Below are 21,572 nucleotides of genomic sequence, written 5' to 3'. Positions count from 1 at the left end.
GAGCTGCACGTCACCCTGAGCCACGGTTCCTCTCCCTGCCTCAGTTTCCCATCCTGCGCACAGCATTGAGCTCGGGGCTCCATCCCTGCAGCTCTGCTCCTCTGCCACTGTGTTCTGTCATCCTGATGTTCCCCAGCAGCAGGCAGGTCACATCTCAGGCCCTGCTCTCTCTGGATCAGAATGGGGTTGGTTTTATACCCTGTGTTAATGTAACGGCCCCCGCCGAAGGCAAAAACAAAAGGTGAGGAGTCTCCTCCATTTGGCAGTGTGTAAAGGCTTTTTAAAACTAAACAAGAAAACCAATTATTTTTCTAACTGCTTTACTCCTTCAAATCTTTCACTGTAATGGAGATTTAGAATCCATCACTGTTTAGCTATTATTTCTGTGTAAACAGAGTCATGCCCTATTGCACCAAGCAAACAGTCAATTTTTTCCATTATACTTAGCTGCAAATAACAAGGGTACAGAATGGATGACCCATTTTGGAGCATATTTTCCTCCATGCGATGCTCTGTGTGCCCATGTCCCTGGAGGAGGGGTGAGAAAGGTTAAGGCAGCGGCAGTGTGGGGCCCTACTGCAGGGCTGGGCATTGTGCTCCTATGGGCCGGTGTTGCTCCAGCTGGGGGCAGCGGGGCAGGCAGGGTCCCAGGAGTTTTATTCCATTGCAGCCTTGCAGGTGATGCATGCTTTGTGTGGAAGCACAGCGCAGGGGTGCAGTCAGCAGCTGTTTTTAAAATTAAACAGGCCCTTGAGGTTAAAAATCCACAAGTTCAGTCTTCACTTTCTTCTGTATTACTAAGTTTGGATTACTTCCAAAGCCTTGATAATTTTGTTCTATGGCATTGAGTCTGTTTGTTTACAGTTTGCATTTTCTTTCGCATTGCACTGTTAGATTTTGCTCTCTGGCTCCAAGACCTCAGTGCTGGGTTAGGTCCCGCTGTGCTGCAGATCAGAGCTCTGCTGATGCTCAGGCTGTGAGCCTTCCCATCTCTATTTGATGGAAGTTCCAAACCCCAGCGCTGCAGGGATCCCTTCAGGACGCTGCACTGACCCCACTGCAGGGCACCTCAGTCACAGCATCTCACAGCACCCTGAGATGCAGCAGGGAGGACTGAAATAGCAAAGGGAGATAAATTAAAGGAATAAAATACCGTAAGGGGTTGTTTGAAAAAATAGCTTTAGGTAAGAAGTGTGTGAGGGCTGGGGTGTGGAGGGGAACTGGCTCTACCAGGTGCCCAGGTGAAGAAAGAGGAGCACCAATGCCTCTTTTGGAAGACCTCAACCTGATCACCCCCTTAAGAGAAGTGGATCCTTTCAGGGAAGTTGTAGCACACACTGTTGAGCTGATTGGGGGACGGATAAGCAGAGGAGCTGCTGGGAACTAAGGTACACACAGGAGCTGGGGGACTGAGGAACAGTGTCCAGGGAACTGAGGGCTCAGCACTCGCAGCCCTGCATCCCAGTGTTACCGAGCGAGGCCTTCTGTCCCCATTCCTTGCCTCATTCTTTTTTTACCTTTCCCTTTGTAGTTGCAGAACAGCATGTTGAGGGTTCTGATTTGGTTTTGTTGTTGCTTTTCTTTTTTCAAAGCCATGAATGTGCTCTAGACAAATGTAATGAAACAACAAAAAAAGTAAAAGGAGTGGAAATAAGCTCATGAGAAGTGACAGAAAAAACCCCAACAGCATCATCAGCTGTGCTCATACCAAGGCATGTGCTGCTCCAGTGCATCACAGACACTGCTGTTTGCTTCATTGGAGGTCCCCTGTGCAGAGGCAGCGTTGCAGTGAATCCATTGCTGCTGTTCTGCAAGGGGCTGTGATGGTCCAGGACCACTGTTCACTTTGGTTTTTTTCTTCCTGCAGATTGTTGTGTATCTGCTGGGCTTTTCATCCAGCATTTCACACGCTGAGCTGTGTAGAAAGGAGCATTGAGAAACCACAGGTCTCCTACCTGGCTTTAGGGAAGAGTTTTCCCTTCAGTGAGTGGCTGGAGGCAGTGGGCTTCAAATGTTGATCTAGCTCCCAGCCTGCACCCACCTGAATGGAGGGCAGAGCTGCCTGCTCCAGTGGGAGATGTTAGGGAACATCTGGGCCCTGGGGAGGAGGAATTGCCTCCTGTGCTGCCTGGAGAAGCAGCCGTCTGCTGTCACATTGCTGTTTGGGAGTATTGGTGACTTCACAATGTCAAGCTGCAAGAATCCTTAGCAAGGTGTTTATGTTATCTTAAAAAGGGAAGCGAAATTGTTTCTTCCCTTTTTTATTAAACAGTTGTGTGGGTTCAGACTCTGTTCTGGTGAGCCTCTAATTGGCACAAAAGAGCAGTTTAGCTGCACCTTCAGGAGCAGTTGTCAAACAAGCTGGAATTGTTTGCCACTCAGAAACATAGTAGAGCCATCTACTATGATTTGCATCTTGTTTTCAGCCATTACATAGTGTAGCAAGTTATTTCATTGACATAAAGAGAACAGCTAATGAGTATGCTTCTCCATCTCTGCTGCTGTTGCTCCAAGAAATGCTGTTGTTAACAGCAGCCTTGCTAATAACTGCGGCAGCATGGGGCTGCTGGGGGTCATCCTGCCCCAGAGAAAGGAATGTGTGCCTGGGGAGCTGCGGAGTGCAGCAGAGCTGTGTCAGCCCCGGGCTGGGGGTGCTGCACAAGTCCGCTCAGCTCAGCCCAAGTGTTCAGTGCAAATGTTGGCCAACGCCTGTTGGGAAGCAGGGCGGTTGTCCCAGCCGAGTTGTTGGTTTAACCTTTTGTTCCGATCCTTTTTGTTGAGCTGATGATTTAGTAAAAGCTGGGGAGAGTGGGCAGTGCTGTTATTCTTTGCAGGTCGGGACCGGGATCAGCATTGCTCTGGCTGAGCAGGAGGGAAGAGCCAAGGATGTGGGGTGGGCAGGAGGGGTGCAGCGGGGTCATGGCTGCGTGGTGTCCTGGCAGCCTGAATGCAGGGCTTTGCTCAGCACTGCTGGCTCCTGCCTGACCCTCTGCTCCTTTCTGCTTTGGTCAGTGGAGCGCAAGGTGTGCTGCACACGGGGCTGTGGGATCCTCGTTTGAGCAGGACTGTGTGCTTGGCTGATTGGCACCGCACAGGACGTGGGCTGGCCCACTGGTGCCTGTCCAACCTTCTGCAGGCACTGCATCTTCATGTGCAGGTCACCCCATGTCCCCACGTGTGCCCCCTGCGTGGTGCACATTGCTGGCAGGAGCAGTGCACCCTGAGCAGTGGCCATTTATCGCCAACAGCGCGGCAGCACAGCTTAACCTTTAAGTTGGCTGTAATGCAGAGATCTGTCCTTTTGCTTTCATTGAAGTGTGCAGCAGCCTTTTAACAGCGGAGGAGCTACAGCAGTGCTTCCAGCACAGGTGTCTGAATGCTGCTTATTGATTCAGGGGGAAGGAGGCACCCACTGTGTGCTCAGCTCCCCCTGGTTTAGAGTGTATAATGAAAACTTCCCGGCAGAGCTGTGCCAGGCTCTCCCTGGGTCCTCCACTGCTGTGCTGGCAGTTCGAGCTCTCCGTGCTGTCCCTGTACCTCCAGGAAGGGCTGCTGAGCTGCCGTGCTTCTGAAGCAAGCTTAAACAGAGCTCAGCAGCCATAGGCACTCATCTTTAAAGAAGGCAGATGCTGTAGTGCTAAGGGTCGGGAATTTTGCTTGAAAACCCCTCAGGGAAGCAATCTTGCACCACTCCTGGGTGGTTGTGCCACTCAGGGACTGGAATGGAGCGAGGGGTTTTACCCAAATGGGCACAGCCTTGAAGGCTCGGGTTGCATTCTGTTGTTTTTCAGATTTCTCTTCAGATCCATCTGTGCTCCCAGTATCCTTTTATGTTGCTATTGTGAGTGTGGTCAGGTCAAACTCCTCACTTTTATCTCCGCTCTCTGGTAGGTGATGGGCATTTGGGGAATAAAACGCTAAGAGCGGGGCTTAACGGGGCTTTGTGTGCTATTGTCCAGCTGTGCTTGAGACTGCAACAATAAACAGTGAAAGGAAGTAGAGCTTTTAAACAGACCTGTTTCTTGTCTTCCTATTCCTGTGTTCCTGGAATATGACAAATTCTGCTTTTTACTCCAACTGTATGAGTAAAAACAACAAGGGGAGGTGTGTTCGGTACAGCTCAAAGAGTTTGGCTGTCACGTAGTGGTTTTTACGAGTGCACCTCTGTCTCTGTGCGTACATTCATGTCTGTATCTGTTTTGGAGGTGATGAAGGAGTCATTCTCTTTGGTGTCTGTCCCTCCCAGGTCTGCGCCTGGGCTCCATCCCCAGCAGCCCCACAGGACTCCAGGCTGGTAGGGGCTGTCCAGGCTCCGGCTCCTGCCCCTCTCCTCCTGCCATGTTTAAGGTGTTGGTTTTCCTTGCCCTCCCCACTGTGGTATGACAGCTCACTGCTGTAGGGCCAGCCGCTCTCCCAGTTTGTCACCCAGATGTATTCATGGCAGTTTTATCCTCACTTGGTGCACCCACAGCTCCGTGGAGGCTGAGCACCTTCTGTCAGAGGTGGCTTTGGAAATCTTACATTGAAGTCATATAGCAAATGCCAAAGTCTTTGCTCCTTTCTGCTTGCCTCTGGTTGTGCTTGAGGCTGCCGGTGTGAAGGGTTTGTGTGCTGGGCACAGCACCACGGGCTGCAGCATCCTGCAAACCCATCCCTGCTGCGAGTACAGAGGATGGAGATATCCATTCTGCTGAGGAGCAGATAAGAAAAATAATCTAACCTATTCCACCCAAATAAATAAGGCTGAAAATAAATCTCTCCCGGTATTGTCTTTGCAAATATCTTTTAAATTGAGTCTGAGTGACAAGATGTGGTTGAGTCACTAGAAGATCATCTCTGATAGCACTCGAGAACCCTTTCCACGTGTATTTTATATGCCGGTTGTTACTGCAGCTGTACTGATCTCAGCAGTGCCCTCCGTGCAGTGCCGATGTTGGAGTGATGATGGGAAGTGGGGACAGGGATACATCCAGAGCACTGCAGGTGCCCTGGGCTGGGCCTACAGAGCTGGAGGGGCTGCACCTCCTGTCCGTGTGCAGGGGGATATGGGGCCGAGGGGACCACGGTGCTGTGAGCGCACAGCCTGCATGTGCTCAGTGGGATTTCAGATGCTGTTTAGCTTGATTGCAGCCTCCTTACAAAAGGAGTTAAGATGTGGCTCTAGAAGATAATAGAACTATAAATTGCGAGGCAAGTTCTTACAAAATCAGTAAATTATTCATTTACCAGTTCCGTGCGTGTTAATTTCATGTTGCTATGGCATCTCAAAATGGAGGAGGGAGGTCAGCCCATGAGCGCGGGGTGAGCACAGAGCGCGCGGCTCTCGGTGGAAGGCAGATAACGCACTGCACACAGCCTTCAGCCGATGATGAATTGCCTCTTTATCTGGTGCCGTCCAGGGAGATCCGAGGCAGACAACTGAAAGAGATGTCTCATGCTAGCTAACGTTTTTTGGAATTAGACCAAAACTCGCACATTTCAGTCTTGAAATCTGTTTAAGGATGCATTGTCTTAGTGGCATCTCTTGTGGGTCTGCCTCTGGAGATAGACAAATCGCAGCAGGCTGAGAGCAAACTCGCGGGGCTGCATCAGCACACGTTGCTGCTTGCTCTGCTCTCACCGCTGGCCAGTAAAGCTGCTGACAGGAAATGAATTTTCCTCTTAAGTTCTGTTTTCAGGAAGGGGACGTTCTTTTCTGTTGGTGCGGCGGGTATTTAGCTGTAATTTATTAACGGACAGAAGAACTGCTGTATTGCTGCTGATCCAGAGCTGTTGGTGTGCCTTGCTCCGTGGCCTTGGCCGTGCCCTGTGGTGCCGTCACTAATGCGGGGCTTCCTGCTGTGCTCAGCTCGCAGGCAGAGCTGCAGGGCCAGTGTGTGTGTATAGACTGACAGCAGGGAGAGATCTCTACTGATGCTGATTGTATCTTATGTTCTGCAGCTGCTGCTTAAGCACTGAGGGCACTTGCCCTCAGAAGACATGGTCAGGGGGTGGCCAATGGCCATTATGTTGGTTAGGCTGTGCATAGGGCTGGTGAGGGCAAAGCAAAATGCTTGAAGATGGGATGCAGGTTCTACTTCATAGCAAACGTGATGGGTTTGAAAGTGGGAGTCTTTGAGTTGTTTTAGGTACCGCAGCCAGGCAAAACGAGTTATATATTATCTCTGTCTTAACCAAGCTATGGAGCGTCTCCTGGATAAATGGGACAGAGAATTCCCTGGGGTCAGAGAATCCAGTTGTATTCTTGCAGCAAGAGAAGACTTGGAGCAGCTTCTCCTCTCCTGGCTGCCTCCATGCTGTGTTGGTCCCAGCCATCTCCAAGACAAAGATGGGTACTCCATACAAATAGCTGGGAGCACATAGAGCTGTGTTACCCAGAGGGAAAAAACAACTCCACAACAGCGGTGTTTTCATCTGTGGTGCTTGGTTAATTGAGCCCACTGTGGATGATCAGAAGTAGGGGTACCTATTTTTTTCCCCAAGACACTAAATGTGGAGAATATCTTTGTGCATATGGGGAAGTGTTTGTGGTCTTTTGTACTGAGTAGTCTTAAGCTTTCCTGCTGGCACACGTGCTCACCGCTGCTGCACTTCAGGTAAGAAGATAATGATCACATCATTAAGACACTACTGAAGCTGGCATTACTTGTTAGGTCAACATATCGATCTTGACATTACGCTGCAAGATTTTTGTAGATAATGCCTATCCGTCCTGCCTCTTGCTCCAGGAAAAGTGAGAGAAAAAACACAGAACTAAAACTCAACACAAGCAACTTCACACAGATCTCTTCCCCAACATAAAAGCCCTTTTCTTCTTAAAGGATCTGTTCTGCAGAGGCTCCTGCCTTGTTGCTGCTGATGAGATTATGGGCAGATTTTCCTTAAGTCGCTGAAAATCCCAAGGGAATTGCTGGGTGCATGGGCAGATAGTTTGGCCACGGGTTGCACCTGAAGAGCTGGGTAGCCTGTCTGTAACACTCTAGCTGTCCTTTAAAGCCTGCTGTCCGTTTGTATCACACCTTTATTCTGAGCACATTGGGAACCATGGAAATGCTCTTCTTTACTGTAGAAAAATCTCTCACTTTTCAATAAATTTCTGGTTTTTTGGTTCAGTCTCTTCTGTATTGAAGCTTTCCAAGCCAACTTTCCTGATGTCTCTGGGCTCTTCTTATGATATGCTACTTCCATAAAGGCATTTTGGAAGAATAGCTCTGATTTTAGTAATACATATTTTATGTATATATATATAACATATATTAATGCATGGTTTACATTACCAATCTGGCATTTTAATCAAAGCTCACAGACTACAGTGTAACAGACCCTAAAGCTGAAAGCGATGGTTCCAGAAACGTGTGATGTTTTCCTGCCTGGCTTCCAGAGGAGCTGCGTTTGCCCCTATGCTGAGCTGCTTTAATGTCCCTTGCTGCATATATTTCATTAAGAGAGGTCCATATGGTGTGTCAAGGAGAAGGGGAGTGCAGAGCAGAACCCATGTCTGCCAAAGAAAACTGTTTTGCTCTAATGTTCTGCGTAGTACAACTTTTGGGGAAAAAAAATAAACAATGTCAGATGGGTGCTGCCAAATTTCACAATTTACTGAGAAATTCAGGCTGTTCAGTGGCCTTTTTTCCTTCGGAGCACCCCCGTTTCTGGAGCCTTGTGATTTACACAAGGCTGTTCTTTTTCCTTTGGAAAATCTGTTGTTGAAAAAGAATGTGGAACCGAGGGGCTGCCGTGTCAGTGAGCAGTAAAAGCCTCAACTGAAGGGTATTTAAAGCATTGTAGCTTTGCTGTGCAACTCCAGGTGGTGGGATGGGGAGGAGCAGCGCTGGGGAGCTGGGTGTCTTTGGAGCACCCCGCGCTGTCTCACAGCTGCCTTTGGTCTCTCCTGAGCTCCTGGTTGTTTTTGACTCATGCACTGAAGCTCTCCAGGTTCGCCTGGGGTGACTTCACACCGATAAACAAAACCTGTCGCGGAAACGTACACCGCTTTGTACCTCTTGGGCTCGCTCCAAGAGCCGCTTGGAAGATGCCACCTAATTAGAGCCTGGGGAGCTTAAGGAGCTGATTCTGAATTTCTGGCACTGGAGACAGACGCGGGTTTTATCCTTCGGGTCTCGCAGGGGCCCAGTGTGCAAATCTGGAGAGCTGCAGGGCTGATCCTGGTGGGGGCACAGCGCTGAGCACAGACCTGCATGGCTTCAGCCCGGCTGTCAGCAGCCGCTGTGAAATACGGGCTGTGTTTTACAACATTGCAAAGTGACACTTTATGGCAGGTAGGTGTTATAAATCATCAGCAAGTAAATAACATAACGTGTTTGTTTGCATTAGCTGCATTCTCCTGGTGTGGAAGTGCTGGCAAAGCCCTCAGTGGCCACAGCACGTGTAGAGGAAAACCTCTGTGTTTTCTCCAGTTGTGGCAGCGTTCGGGCTAACTGTTATAGAAGTTCCTCCTAAGAGATCTCCCAGGCTGTTACAAACCTGTGCTAGGGAAGGGAGCAAAGCAGCGATGAGCGTGGCAGGCAGGAGCAGTGCTGGGCCTCGTGCTGGTTGCAGGCAGGCGCCCTGCCTGGTGCAGAAAGCTTCGCAGCTGCCCCTGAGCTCCTGGCTGCTCTTTGTGACTGTTTCCTCCTGCTGGGTCAGTTTGAAATTCACTGTGCTGAAACTCAATTTTGCAAGAATAAAGCAGAGAAGATTTTGCAAAGAAATCACGAGAATGTGAGGATAAGGAGAGTCAGAAGGGCCGGTGTCCTACAGCACAGGCAGCAAGGTTAAAACCTGGCCACTTGCAGTCTGCTGCGGATTGAGTTGCGAGATCAGCACTGTGGCCCTATGTAGGGAAGGGTTATAAATCTCCTTTCTCATGACACTTAAAACTGGGTTAGCAAAAGCACAAGCAGAGCACAGCAGAGAGCACTGCCTCCTAAGCCTCTTGGGGATGGGACAGATCCTTTCGCTTTTTCTTAAAACATTTTCCAGCTTGCAGCTGGCATTTGAAAATAAGCTATTAATAGAAGTTTCTTTCTTTTTTACTGTTCTTTCACTTTGCCCACTTGAAGTGTTGGTTACAAAATGAATGTTCTGCTTGCTGCCGTCCTTTATCACACAGCGTTTCCAGCAGACGCTGGAGAATTCAGTATGTACAGTCTCCACAATGCTGGTTTTCCCTGTTCAAGTGCTATAAGTGCTATTTCTGTCCCTTTGCATTGCTCTCAGCCTGGGTTTCCCTCTGTGCCAGGGATGCAGTCCACCCTGTGTCACACGTCAGCAGTGGGTGCTGTGCTGGAATAGGGCTGCAGCCACCACCTCTGAGACCTTCTGCTTTTGCACACCAAAACACGAAGCACAATTAGAATACAGTTATATATCCTCGTAGTTATTAAAGCTTGGATTAACATGACATAAAGTTTTGTCTGGGGAGCCCTTTGCTGTGGCTCAGGGAGCGTTTTTGTGTGACAGTAATAGGCTACAGTTAATATACTTGAATGATACCAGAATCTGTGTAATAAGACAGAACAAAGGGGGTTTGTTTGAGGCTGAGTTACAAAGGTGGAATTATCACTGCAACAATCCACTGAGATGGGAGCTTAGTTACCGTGTCTTGACTTATTGCAGCATCAGGCACTGTAGCCAGTGAGGCAGAGTTTAAAAATACATAGACACGTCTCCGAAGGACACCTTGTCAGTCACCTGGGATTGATGTGTGGACCTGTCACCTTGTTCTTAGCGCCAGAATCCTCTCTTTGCCCATTTTTGCAGTTTGCTTGATTTACAGAGCCTGTTTGCCGTGATTCAAGAGCCTCTTGTGGCGCTTGGAGGAGAGATTCATCACTGGGACATAATCCATTCAAATGGCTTTTGGGCAAGAAGTAAAAAATGTTGGGAATGCAGGGGCTCAAACCAGGACATCCCCTGGGAGAGCAGCGGTGTCCACAATTGGGCTGCCAGTAACAGGGCGGGCTGTGCCAGCTCTGCAGCCATTGTTTCATGGCATGGTTTGAGTTGGAAGGGACCGCTAAAGGCTCTCTGTGGGGCTGTGCTCTGGGGTGCAGCCCAGCACTGTGAGCCAGGTGTGCACTGCGGTTGGCAGAGCACAGCACCGTGTGTGCCCACCCTGCTTGCTGCCCTGGAGCTGCTGCAGCGCTCTTCTGCAGATTAAAAGTCCCCAAATGCAGAAATGTGAGCCGTGTTTGATCAGGGATCGAGGGATGCGGGAGGAGAGAGCTCTGCTTAGCAGAAATGGCCCCGGCAAAGCATTCTTTAATATGCAAGTCAGTATATGAAAAGAACAATAAAAGGAAAAAGGGTCTAGAAGGAAATAAAATGAAACTTTTTTTCATTACAGTCAAGGAAAACTTAGATGAGTTTTTCTTTGCTAATAAACTGCACTGTTTCATTTTGCAGCTGAGCCTTTTTCTGAAGCTGACTGTGGCAATTGTTCAGACTTCTATTTTTTCACTCTGGGCAATAAAAAAGCCCTTCATGCATCAGGAAACATAGTAATGCAATCCTTGTCTTATCTTCACACTTATTCAGCAGGTAGTTACGGAAGGGCAGGGGACGCCCTTTGAGCTCTTGGGTTCTGCTGCCCACGATGTCTGTCCATCAGATCCACTCAGCTGTGTCTGCCCGGTGCTGCGGTTCTGCTCCAAAGCACCCTGACTGCAGAGCTGGGTGTCAGCACTGAGTGGGGGGAGAACCCATGCTGTAACACCCTTGGCATTCTCACACGTAGCAGAGGGGCATGTGAGCGGTTTGTTCCTCTGTGGCTCTGTAGCTGGGTGAAGGGAACTGCTTGAAGTGATGCGATAGCACAGCACAGAGCCCTATTATCACCAGACGAGTCATGGTGTGCTGCCCTTACGTCTCGATCCCAGAAAGTACTCACAAGGAAACTGTGAAAATGAAATTGATGTCTTCAAATAACACATCTTGGAAGGGCTTAGTTGGGCTTAACTGTATGCTGCAAGTTGAGCTGCGCTCAGCATCAGCTTCCATGTGTTAGGAACTGCTCCTGAAATAGTTGGTGCCAGACACAGAGTGCAGGGCATTCAGAGGAGTGGCTCTGATGCTCTCTCTGGCACGAGGCTTTTGAAGATTTCACTGCAGCTCATTACTGGGCATGTTTGTTTGTAGTAAACAGAACAGCTGCTTGTGTTTCAGTGTTGCATTGATGGGAAACGTGTTGGGTTTGGAAAGAGAAGGCTTTGCGCTGTGTCAAGTACTTCTCCAAAATTACTGCTCCACTAATATTTGAAGCTCTTTTCTCTCACTGGATTTGTCCTGGGACCTCCCCATCCAATCAACCATCCGTCCGTCCGTCCATCCATCCATCCATCCATCCATCCATCCATCCATCCATCCATCCATCCATCCGTCCGTCCGTCCATCCATCATCCCAAAAGGAGCCAGAGGTAGCATGAGCTGGATCAAAATTTGGATGGTTTGTGGCTGCCCAGCGCTGTCCTTTGCATCATTTTGATGAGTGTCACTGCTCAGTGTTGCAGAGATGCTTGTACCTTCTTTCTACTCCCTTTGTTGTGGAGCAGACTGGATGGGATGCTGACCACAGTATCTGCCCAGAACCCCTCTGGTGTGAGCGCGGTGGGAGCTGCCCCAAGAGCCTGCACCGTGCAGACAGCACCACTTAGGTGTTGTTTGTAAAAGAAAACAGATTGCAACTTTGCAGTGCTAATATGCAAACGAGCACTGTGAAGGGAGGAAGAATTATTTCTGCTGACGGCAGCTAATGTGCCGTGAAAGTAAAATCGCAAACTGCCTCACACCTGGCTCACTGAAATGCTGAAGGAGCAGTGTTCTGCCCGGAGCCCGCGGTGCAGAGCAGTGAGGGCAGCCCCATCCCTGCCCGGCAGCACCTGCGGGTGGTGGGATGGATGGAGTGCTGGGGGATATGGGACCTGGGCTGGGTCACACTGCTGAGTGCTGAGCCGTGCTGTGGCTGTGCCTTCGCCCTCACAGCATTCAGCGTATGTGAGCCTCAATCTGGAGGGAGGTGGGTATGTGGAGTGCTCAGCACTGCACAAAGGCTCGGCTGCTCCTTTGGGAATGCAGTGCTGAAACCTCTTTCCCTGCCTGGTGAAGCATGCCCAGGGGATGGCCAGCCTCTCTGGTGGCAGCAGTCATTGTGGGCAATCAGACTTGTCTGCAAGACCTGACTGTGGAGCAGACCGGGCCGGGCCCACGTCTGGCTTGGCTGTTTTGTCTCCATAAAAGCACAACAAACACACACATGCTCTGCAGCAGAGGAGGGATAACGCTGCTATGGCCTCACTGCTCCTCATGTGACCAGCTGCCGTGCTTTAATCATCATCTCCTGGTATTAAGGAATTGTTACAAAGGACTTCATAAGGAATTGCGTGTTAAGTCCATTCAGTTTGTCTCGTTGTCTCCTGTATCCAGTAGAGCTGTGGCCATTCCTGCATCTCTGTTGGGAGAGCACATTGAACAGCACCTCGTGTGGGAGGGCAGGAGTGCACAGCGCCTGCTGGGCGGGTGGGAGCTCCTCACTGTGCCCCGGCTGGGGGGCGAGCCCTGGGATTGCCATGATTGAATGGCTGTTTTAATTTCAGCCCTGATGGTGCAAAATTAGTCACAATGATATGTGTGTGTTGAATAAAATTGTAGTTTTATTAGCTATAATTGCCAAATAAGACTTTTTAAAGACTTGACTGCTGGGGGGAAAGATTGCTAGCAGTGGAATTTGCTCTCGCACAGTATGGCATTGATTGTTACCGCGGTGCACAGCGCCTGAGCTGTGGGTCGCTGAGACGTCACCGCGGGACGTCGGAACGCTCAGTGAGGAACTGCACCGCGTGTGTCCAGCCCCCGGGTGTGTGCAAATGTGCCCATGTGCATTCTGGTGCCATGCAGTCACGGCTGCCGGGAACGTGTTGGTGGTCACAGCTTTCAGGCCTGTCGTGGGGGCAGCGTTGTTTCTGGCTGCGGCATACGGTACGTATCTGTCTCAGTTTGTGCAGAGGAAGGCTGTACATCAGCAGGAGCGCATTGCTGGCACTCAGATTTCACATGCACATTTAAAATAATCGCACCTGACAGTTTACTAGCAGCTAAGAGGCTTTTCTGCTTCTGGAAGCAAAATATTGTAGGAGTTGTGCAGTGCGTGTAAATAATTCGAGGAATTGGACAAGAACGTCCGGCACTCTTTCTCAGAAGAGCTGAAGATGACAGAGCCGTACAGTTTGCAGACCTGGGGCAGAAGGGTAGGAACGCAGCACAACACGTGTCGCTGAGTGTAATCCTTGTGTAGCTCCTGCTCTCCTAGGGCCTCATCTGAATGGGCACAGCGCTACATTGCAGTGTGTTGCTTCATTTCTCTGCCCCAGAACTTTTCCCTGCGGGGCTGCAGAGCTCAGAGCTGCCCCAGCCCAGCCCTTGCCGTGCTTCCCGGGAATGGGGGGATCCCCACCTGCACAGGACATGTCAGGGACTCAGCTTTTGGATCAGGACAGACTTGCCGGGACTGAATGAGGAGATGTGAGGAATAAAGGCTGCTGTGTGTTGGTTGGAGCTGTGAAAGTCAGTGGTTTCCCCGTGGAGGTTTCACCGAATGAGCAAACTTGATTCAAAGGGAAAAAGAAGAACTTGGCAACATGAAATGGGACTGTTGTCACCCCTGTGCCTGCATGCTGATGCCCTGCAAATAACAGCAGCCACAGTGTGCGTTTATTCCCTGGGTCTGCGGGGCTGTGTGGCTGTAGAGCGCAGGGCCGTGCGGGGCACGGGGCTGTGCCTCCCCCAGAGCCTTCCTGCACAGGGTGGTCCTAGGCTGTCCCAGGGTGGTCTCTGTGGGAACCAGTGACCAGCTCTGGTTTGAGTGCAGCTGTTGTGGTCCAGCGCCCAAGTCCAGGTTGCAGAAATAAAAGACCAGATATGAAGTTTCCCAGAAAATCCCTAGTTTGAGTCATTGCCGCTTTCTGGCTGAGTATTCACTGATTTTGCGGCAGATTCAGCTGCCTGCAGTGACTGATTGAAACTGCTGTCCTCGGGCAACTCACGGAATTGCCTCTCATCTGCAGAGAGGATTCAGCCTTCTCACTCATTAGGGCATGAGCGGCGATGGGCTGTGCTGGGTTTGATCATCTCTGACCGCTCAGGATGGCCCCGTGCAAAGGAGAGGAGTTGAAAATCCTTAAGAGGAAAGTGGGAGGAATGAATGGAGAAAAGCGTGTCTTCTAGTTCTGTCTGGATCCATTGCATTAAATTCAGAGCTTTTCTGACTACAATTAATAGTCATCTTATTTAGGTCATCCTGGTTTTGTTGCTTTAAATATATGCCACCATTAAAGTGGAACAAAATCAAATAGATTTATCTCTGCGGATCCCTTTGTGAACTAGTTGGGCATATTTTAAATAAGCCTGGAGCCGTTAGGATTATTAAAGCCTTTGGCTCCTCCATTTTTTTCTCTTTTCTCCTCTTATTCCCCATTCCTCCTTCCAGGCGGTGATTAAAGCGGTGCTGTGTCCCTTCCTGTTCTCAGAGCCCCAAGTAGGTTGGAAAAAAAAGGTTAAACTAAAACCCATTACCTGGGTTTAGTGTAAGAAGCTGGGTCTAAATTGGGTGTAGGGATGGGGTGTGCTGTGCAGGGGAGAAGTCCTTCACATCCACACAGTGTCCATTTGCTTCTGGCATTGGGCGGCAATAAAGTGCAAAGACTCTGTTCGTTCTGAAACACTCATTTGTTGCTCATTATTAGGCTCCTTTCAGCCTCTGTACTGAGAACTGTAATACAGACGTTCGCACTGGCTTCCACAGTTCTGTGCAGTGGTCAGGGCTGCCTTGGATCACTGCTCGGGCCCCATGGCCCCGCGCTATGGGGCAGATGGCCCTGCAATGCTCTAGGCTGCAGACAGTCAGGCCTGGGGGGGCAGGATGGGAATGGGGGAGGATGGGTCTGGGAGTTGCTGGGCCTGCAGCCCTGCTTCTGCCCTGAAGAAAGAAAGGTTCCTGCAGCACAGAGTGAGGCTTTGGGCTTTGGGTTGAGACCAGGAGAGATCCCTGTAGAGCAGCTTCTGAGCACTGGGCAGCGCAGGAGCCGCGTTGCAGAGGGGTTAACTGCAGGAGGGTCACCGCTACCCAGCGCCTTGAGTTTCATCTACAGGCTTTGTGTTTTTTCTCCCCTTGCAGCAGGGATCAATTTGCTTACTACGGGGTTTCCTGCCGGTTACCTTGACTGCGTCCCTTATTTCTCCTTGGTGAAGACTCGAACAAGCCGCTTGTGTTAGACACACAGAGAACCGTGAGAAACGGGCAGTGTGAGAGGCAGTGTGGTTTTCTCATTCTATTCAGCCCTTTGTATATTCAAATTCTTCCAGTTTCAGCTCTTGCTGTTCTGCCAGATTTCCATACCATTGATGGGTTTTCTGCATTAATAAGTTTCTTTCTCCTCCTCCCTCCCGTACCCTCACCACCTTTTTGCAACCGGTGAAAAGTTTCTCTAAGCGCTGCCCTCTGAGTATTGATTTCCCTCTCCTGCTTGTCTAACCGGCTCTTAGATGTTTTATTTTGCAGAGCATTAATAGAATTTTTCTCTGGCCGTTGCACTCTGTCTATTCAGGAGGTTTCAAGAAGTCTCATTGTGTCACTGGACTATAGAGGAAAGAGCCTATTCTTCTGCTACAATGGCTGCCCTACAAAATAACGCAGGGTGGGGTAAACTCCAAAAGGGCAGAGACGGAGATAAAATGTTCTGACCTTAGGAAGCAGAAAAGATAACCAATTAGACATTGTTAGAAGGGCACCAGCTGGCTCCAAGAACACCCCCCTGATTATTGCTCGTTACTGGTGTGCTCCATCCAAACCTGACACCGGCTGCAGGAGCTACTTCCCCCACCCAGGGTTCTGGGCTCCAGCCTGAGGGTCCCGGCCGCAGTCAGGGGTCTCTGTGTCTCCAGAACTGGCACTGAGTGCAAGGGGTCATTCTTGCTGCCAGCGACGCCAAGAGCTGTGAGAATGACAAGTCAGAAATCTACAGACGTAACGGTGGCGCGGAGATAAGTGATTGTGGTGGGTGAAGGGAAGCACCGTCCTTATCACCATCCCAGTATTGCTCAGACCTGTGCATTTTCTTCCTCCAAGTGATGAGAGGCAGCAGGACAAGTGGCTCTGTGCTCAGTGTGGTTTGGATTTCCATTGCATCAGCATCGTTAGGTCTCAGTGACGGTGGGCATTAGGGAGGCATGCTGTTCTCTGTCTCCAGCTGTCGCTAACACGCTTTGCAAAGCACTTTGCAGAAGTTAAGAGCAAGTTAACTGGAGACAGGTTTCTAAATGCACCCTGGTATAGCAAACGGTTTTGCTGCACTGTGTTTTTGCTGTATCCTGGAGTGTGTTTTAATGCAGCAGTTAAGTGAGGCTCAAGCTGTGTTTTGCCACCTGCACAGAGCAGGCAGGGGCTGCTGGGATGGGAGGAGGAGCCCATGGTGGCATCGTGTGAGGATGCTGTGAGCCCTTCTGAGCTGCATGGTTTATAGAAATCCTGAATACATGAAAATCTCATAGAAATCAGTGGGAAAATAAAAAGGAAGAAAAACACCTTAAAAAGATAACCATCCCTGATGTACTGTGCAGTTCAGCAGTGGTGCAGGTTTTCATCAGCCCCTGGTTTCAAACAAGGAGCAGAAAGCCTGGAAGTCTTTTCAGAGCGGTTGCAGGACCTTTCCTGCAACGTGCAGGACTGACCCGATCACCAGTTCAAAACGTGATGAGAAATCCCAGCCCAACAACCTTCTAAAATAAGTGTAAAATGTTAGGTGTGGCTGCACAGATTAAACGGAGGTGGAATAAATCATGCAAATAGTAATGAAAGTTGAAAGCAATTTGGTTGCACTTCAGTACGTTTCATCAGTCATCTCTCTTCTGAAGTGGAAATGCCAAGCCTGATGCGAATTAAACTTTCTCCCCCTTCCCTCTGCCCCCTCCTCCAGCTTTTCAAAGGGCCCTTTGAAACCCTCTGAATACCTTTCTTGGCTGACCAGATTTTGCCCTGCTCCCGCTCCTTGAAGCCTCCCAGTTCTCAGCCAAGGCAGCAACTCTGATTTGGAGAAGTCACAAGGGTGATTTGCATCCACAATTCCTCCCTTGGCCCTCCTTTATCTCTACAAAAGGGAAAGAGACCCAGGTGGGGCATGGCAGCCTGGATGTTGGGCTTTGCAGGGTGTCAGAACTGCTAACGTTCACTTTTCTGCTTTAGGGTCAGATATCAGCAAGCACACAGGTTGGAAGCAGCAGGTTTCCAAGGGGCGATGCTGACTCTAAGCGAGAGGAAGGAAACGTGATGCACCTGCACCGCCTGAGCCGAGGCCTCTGCCATCCCGCTGTGTTTGTGTGCCTCTGCCAACCCAGCCGGGTGTGTTAAGCACGCCTCTCCCTTGTGTCTTGCAGGTAGAAGACGCCATGCTTATGTTTGACAAGACGACCAACAGACATAGAGGTAAGAGAGCAGCAGCTCAGCCGTCACCTTTGTGGCAGTGTCGGTGTGCTGAGCACAGCCAAAAGCAGTGACCATGTGGCTAAACTCAGTGGAGCTAAATCAGCAGAGCTCCTCGTGTTTGGCACAGCTCCCTGCATCCTGCATGTGTACAGAGGAAGGGCTGTGTGGCAAGTAGTGCCACATCCCATGTGGGTTTTCATATTGGAGGTGCCTTTTGTGGTCAGCCAGCTGACTTACCTTCGGGAAGATCACTGTCAGGCTCTACGCTGTCCCCAGAGGTGGTGAAGCCCAGTGCTAACATGTGGCACAGGGAAGGGAGCTGCATCAGAACAAGGGAGTCTCTCTGTGTCCCCACTGTTGGCCCCATGGGATACGCATCCAAGCAGGGTCAGCCCCAGCCCTGCTGGGAGAACTGCTTACAGTCCTGTCCCCTGCACACTCAGCATCCCTGCAGCACTGATTGCTGTGCTGCCCACCTGCCCTCTGTTTGCAGTGCTCTCAGGAGAGCCGTACTCACAGCTTGGGGTGCTGCAGTGCTGCTGGGTGCACACCAGGCATTGCCATGTGACACAGAGGAGCTGGAATCCAGACATGCTGGAGGCACTGGGGGGTAATGGCTGGGGGCTGTTTTTCAGGGAACCTGAAGTTTCCTGGCCCAGAGTCAGTGGGGCCTGGCTGTTGGCTCAGCTGGAATCATATATGTATGGTTGTAGGAGAGGTGACCATATAGGCGTACAAGCACGAGGACCACGGCTGGGCTTCCTGGATCTGCTTGTGTCACAGAATGCACAGAGGCTGTCCCAGGGCAGTGGGTGTTGGGGTGGGCTGGGTGTAAAGTAGTAGGTTGAGACCAGGATGTCAGGGTGCTGAGCCCTTTGCTGGGGTTGTGAAGCTCCAGGCTGCTCATCATGTGTCAATTACAGACTGAACAAGATCTCCAGAAGAGGAATCCCATCCACATATTTCACTGGATAGATAAGGTTTCATCATTGCTTGTACAGCTCCAAAAATGAGCTGAGGATTGTTGCAGCGTTATGGCCATTCCTTTCAGCAGAAATAAATGATGCTGCGGTCCGGGTGAGTGCCTCACACTGAGGAGCAGAGCTCCAGCAGAGCCCTGGCAGCTGGGGAACCCCAGGGGCACGAGGAGCACTGTGCCACCATTCCCTCCCAGCGGGATTGATGGGTGCTGCCTCCTCCTGCTCTCACAAAGCATGTTTGGAGGCATTGCAGCTTGTGGCTTCTGCAGGGATGCTCAGCTGGAGGGCTGCCCTCTGCCCTTCAAGCTCTGGCCATGTCACTGTCCACGCAGCGGCTCTCAGAGGGGCTCGCTCAATTGACACAGCTGTTGTCTCAGCTACGGCTGCTTCAGCTTCCTGGTCAGCAGTGGGTCTTTGTCACTCACAGCCCAAGGGCAGCCCTACTGGGATCAGCCCAAATTCTTGTGGGAAGGAGCCAGCCCTGCACCAGGGAGACACAACGGCTGAGCTCTGACCTTCACCTCTGCCATGGAGCAGAGGAAGGAAGAAGCAAACATAACAACTCAGGAGGCGCAGCCGTCTTTGGCTGAGCTGAGCCTGTCTCCCCAGACATTTTCTCCTTCCCTGTGCAGGTAGCTGCCACTAATCAGGCTAATGAGCTGCCGGGCAGGCTGTCATCGTGGAGCGGGTTCTGTGGCATCGATCGTTTATAAAATCACCCCAGATTTTACAAATTGTGACATTCTGATTGTGTTGGAAACACATTTAAAATGCAGTAGCATGTGAGCAGCAGCGTTAATAGCAATTCTTAAAACCACTTGTGGGTTGCAATCTGTATCGTCAAATTAGCCAAGGGAAAGAGAAATGGCAGATAAAATATCCACTGTGGTTTACTGTAGTTAGTGTATGCCTAGAATGATCAACGTGGGCAAGGAGAAGTATTAGAATTCACTCTGCTGCTGGAAGGGAGATGCGTTTCCTTGCAAGCAAATGGAGAATGTTGGTGTAAGGCTGTCCTATGTGTGCTGTCTGTGTGCTCCGCTCACAGTTGGTGTGGCCGTGCTACTGTGTAACCCCCACAGATGGAGGCAATCCCAGAGCTGCTCAGTGCTGAGCAGTGTTAGTGATGCCTTGAGAGACCTGGAGGGCCCCCCCAAAGAAAACACTGACCTCGCCAATGGAGCATAGAACTTTTATACCCTTTAAAATGTTATCAAGTGAACCACTTTGTTTCCTCTGTGATGTCCTTTTGTTTTCTGATACCCAGTCAGTCCTTCATGGCTTGTGAAGGGTGCATAGAAGGCCACTGTCCACATCACCTTTTGTTACGATTCCAGTTGTTTTTGGGCAGTGTTGGTAATGTGGAATTTCTGCACCCTGTGCTGTACTTTGGTATTTCTATCCAGGGAGAAAAAACACAGGAGTTCTGTAAGTGCTGTGGAAGATCACTTTCATCACTTTCTTTGCTGCCTAAAATTTCACAGAGCTGAAAATTACTGGGTCAGTCTTGAAAGGATTCAGTAATTGGAAAGAAGAACCGAGGGTGGTTTTATTTCGTTACCCTTGCAAAGAGCAGATAAAATCTGGAGTTCAGCATTAGTTATTGATCTTTGGGGTTGGGGAAAGGAATCTTGCAAGTTGATTATGCCCTTTTGCCTTCGCTACGCAGACGGCTGTGGGATGCATCCCTGGGGGTGCCCTGCATGGAGCTTCTGGCTGCTGTGGGAGCAGGCTCATCTCCTCCTGTCCCTCGGTTCTTAGCAGAAAGGAGGGCAGAGTGCAGTGTCTCCTTATGGATGAATTTGCTTAGGAACCCATTCCTCCCCTTTCTCTCTGCAGCCATTAAACATGTAGGTAGACATGAGTCAGGAGAAGGTGATGGGGTGCGGGCAGTGCCCATACCCTGTGCTGCCTGCTGGGCTGTGTGCTGTGCTGCAGCAGTCCCACAGCTTCAGTGTGCAGAAAGGAAAATAAAGATTTGACTGATTGAATCCCCCAAGTCGTAATTGCTGGTATTAAATGTAATGCTATATGTTTTCCAAAGCCGTGCAGCCCCCAGAGTTATTTTCATATCAATTAACTCTCACGTGGTTAGGAATGGCAGGGGAGAGAAGAGGGAAGTGACAGCATGTGATTTGGGCTTCTTTAATGTTAAAACTAAACAAAATTAAAGAAAGACAGGCTGTCTGCGTGACGTGAGTGGGGACGTGGGTGCTCAGAGCATCTTCCCAGCGCAGCACGGGGCTCCGTGGCTGTGCTGTGTGGCTGTGCTGCTGCCCAGGCGCAGTTCCTGTGCTCACTGCAGGAATAGCTGATGCTGCCGGCGGGACACTGCCGGGCTCTGCCAAGGAGGGTGCTTTTCTCAGAAGCGAAACTGCCTTTTGCGTTGTCCGACTGCCAGAAGCTCAGTTTTGCAGTTGACCTCTGAAGTTCTAATCGACGTTTTTCTGGATGAGGTATAATTAAGAGTCACGGCAATTATTTGTTTACTGCTGTCTCTCTCAAGCACAGCAAGGTCACGTGTGTTTAAAAAGACATTGCTAAGCGGTTTTGAGGGGGGTGATTAAAACATATAGAAGTGATTGCCTGCTTTGGTCCTCCAGAGCACAGCTGTGCTGGCAGCAGCACTGCACCCAGGGGACTGGGATGGAGCCTGCAGCCTTCAGAAGGAGGGGGCTGCAGGGATTGCTCCTCCTGGCTCGGACCCGGGGCCTTTGGAAAAGCATCCGCACCGGGGCTGGTATTTGTTCAGTGCAATGAGTGCTTTAAGAGCTTTGGATGGAAGGCACGACATAAGATATAAATGGAGGCGGCATTATTGTTAGCGCTTTGCTGGATGAGGATGGCTTTTATTCCCTTGTCACTTCTATCGCTTGGTAAATGAGCCTCTGGAGAGCTCGGCTGTTTGGAGCGCGGCGTTCCCGGCGGCAGAGCCCATCCCAGAGCGGCGCTGAGAGGAGCAGCAGCTCCGTGTTGGTCTGCTGCCCACACAGCAGGATGGGGAGAGGAGCTGCACACGGTTTGTAAGCAAATATTTGCTTCAAAACTTGCAAGGAGGGCTGTGAAGATCAATTAGTTAATATTATTTACCATTTACAGACCTATCAGTGGAAGTGGTG

The 21,572-nt window shown here is 50.2% G+C and overlaps 1 protein-coding gene across 17 annotated transcripts in view; it reads left to right on the top strand.

Moving 5' to 3' along the window:
* Positions 1-21,572, top strand: part of MSI2 (musashi RNA binding protein 2) — a 187,135-nt gene that overhangs the window by 95,748 nt on the left and 69,815 nt on the right. For all 17 annotated transcript variants that reach the window (XR_001559040.2, XR_004309338.1, XR_004309339.1 and 14 more), the window contains exon 7: positions 17,425-17,473. Coding sequence is in view for 12 of the 17 variants with exons in the window: in XM_015881168.2 (XP_015736654.1) it covers positions 17,425-17,473 (49 nt within the window). In the remaining 5 variants the exon portion in view is untranslated. The remainder of the gene's footprint in view (positions 1-17,424; positions 17,474-21,572) is intronic.

The sequence above is a fragment of the Coturnix japonica genome, chromosome 19 (assembly GCF_001577835.2).
Source record: "Coturnix japonica isolate 7356 chromosome 19, Coturnix japonica 2.1, whole genome shotgun sequence".
Lineage (NCBI taxonomy): Eukaryota > Metazoa > Chordata > Aves > Galliformes > Phasianidae > Coturnix > Coturnix japonica.
Note: the sequence above shows the minus strand (reverse complement) of the source record. Positions and strands in the feature narration are given on the sequence as shown.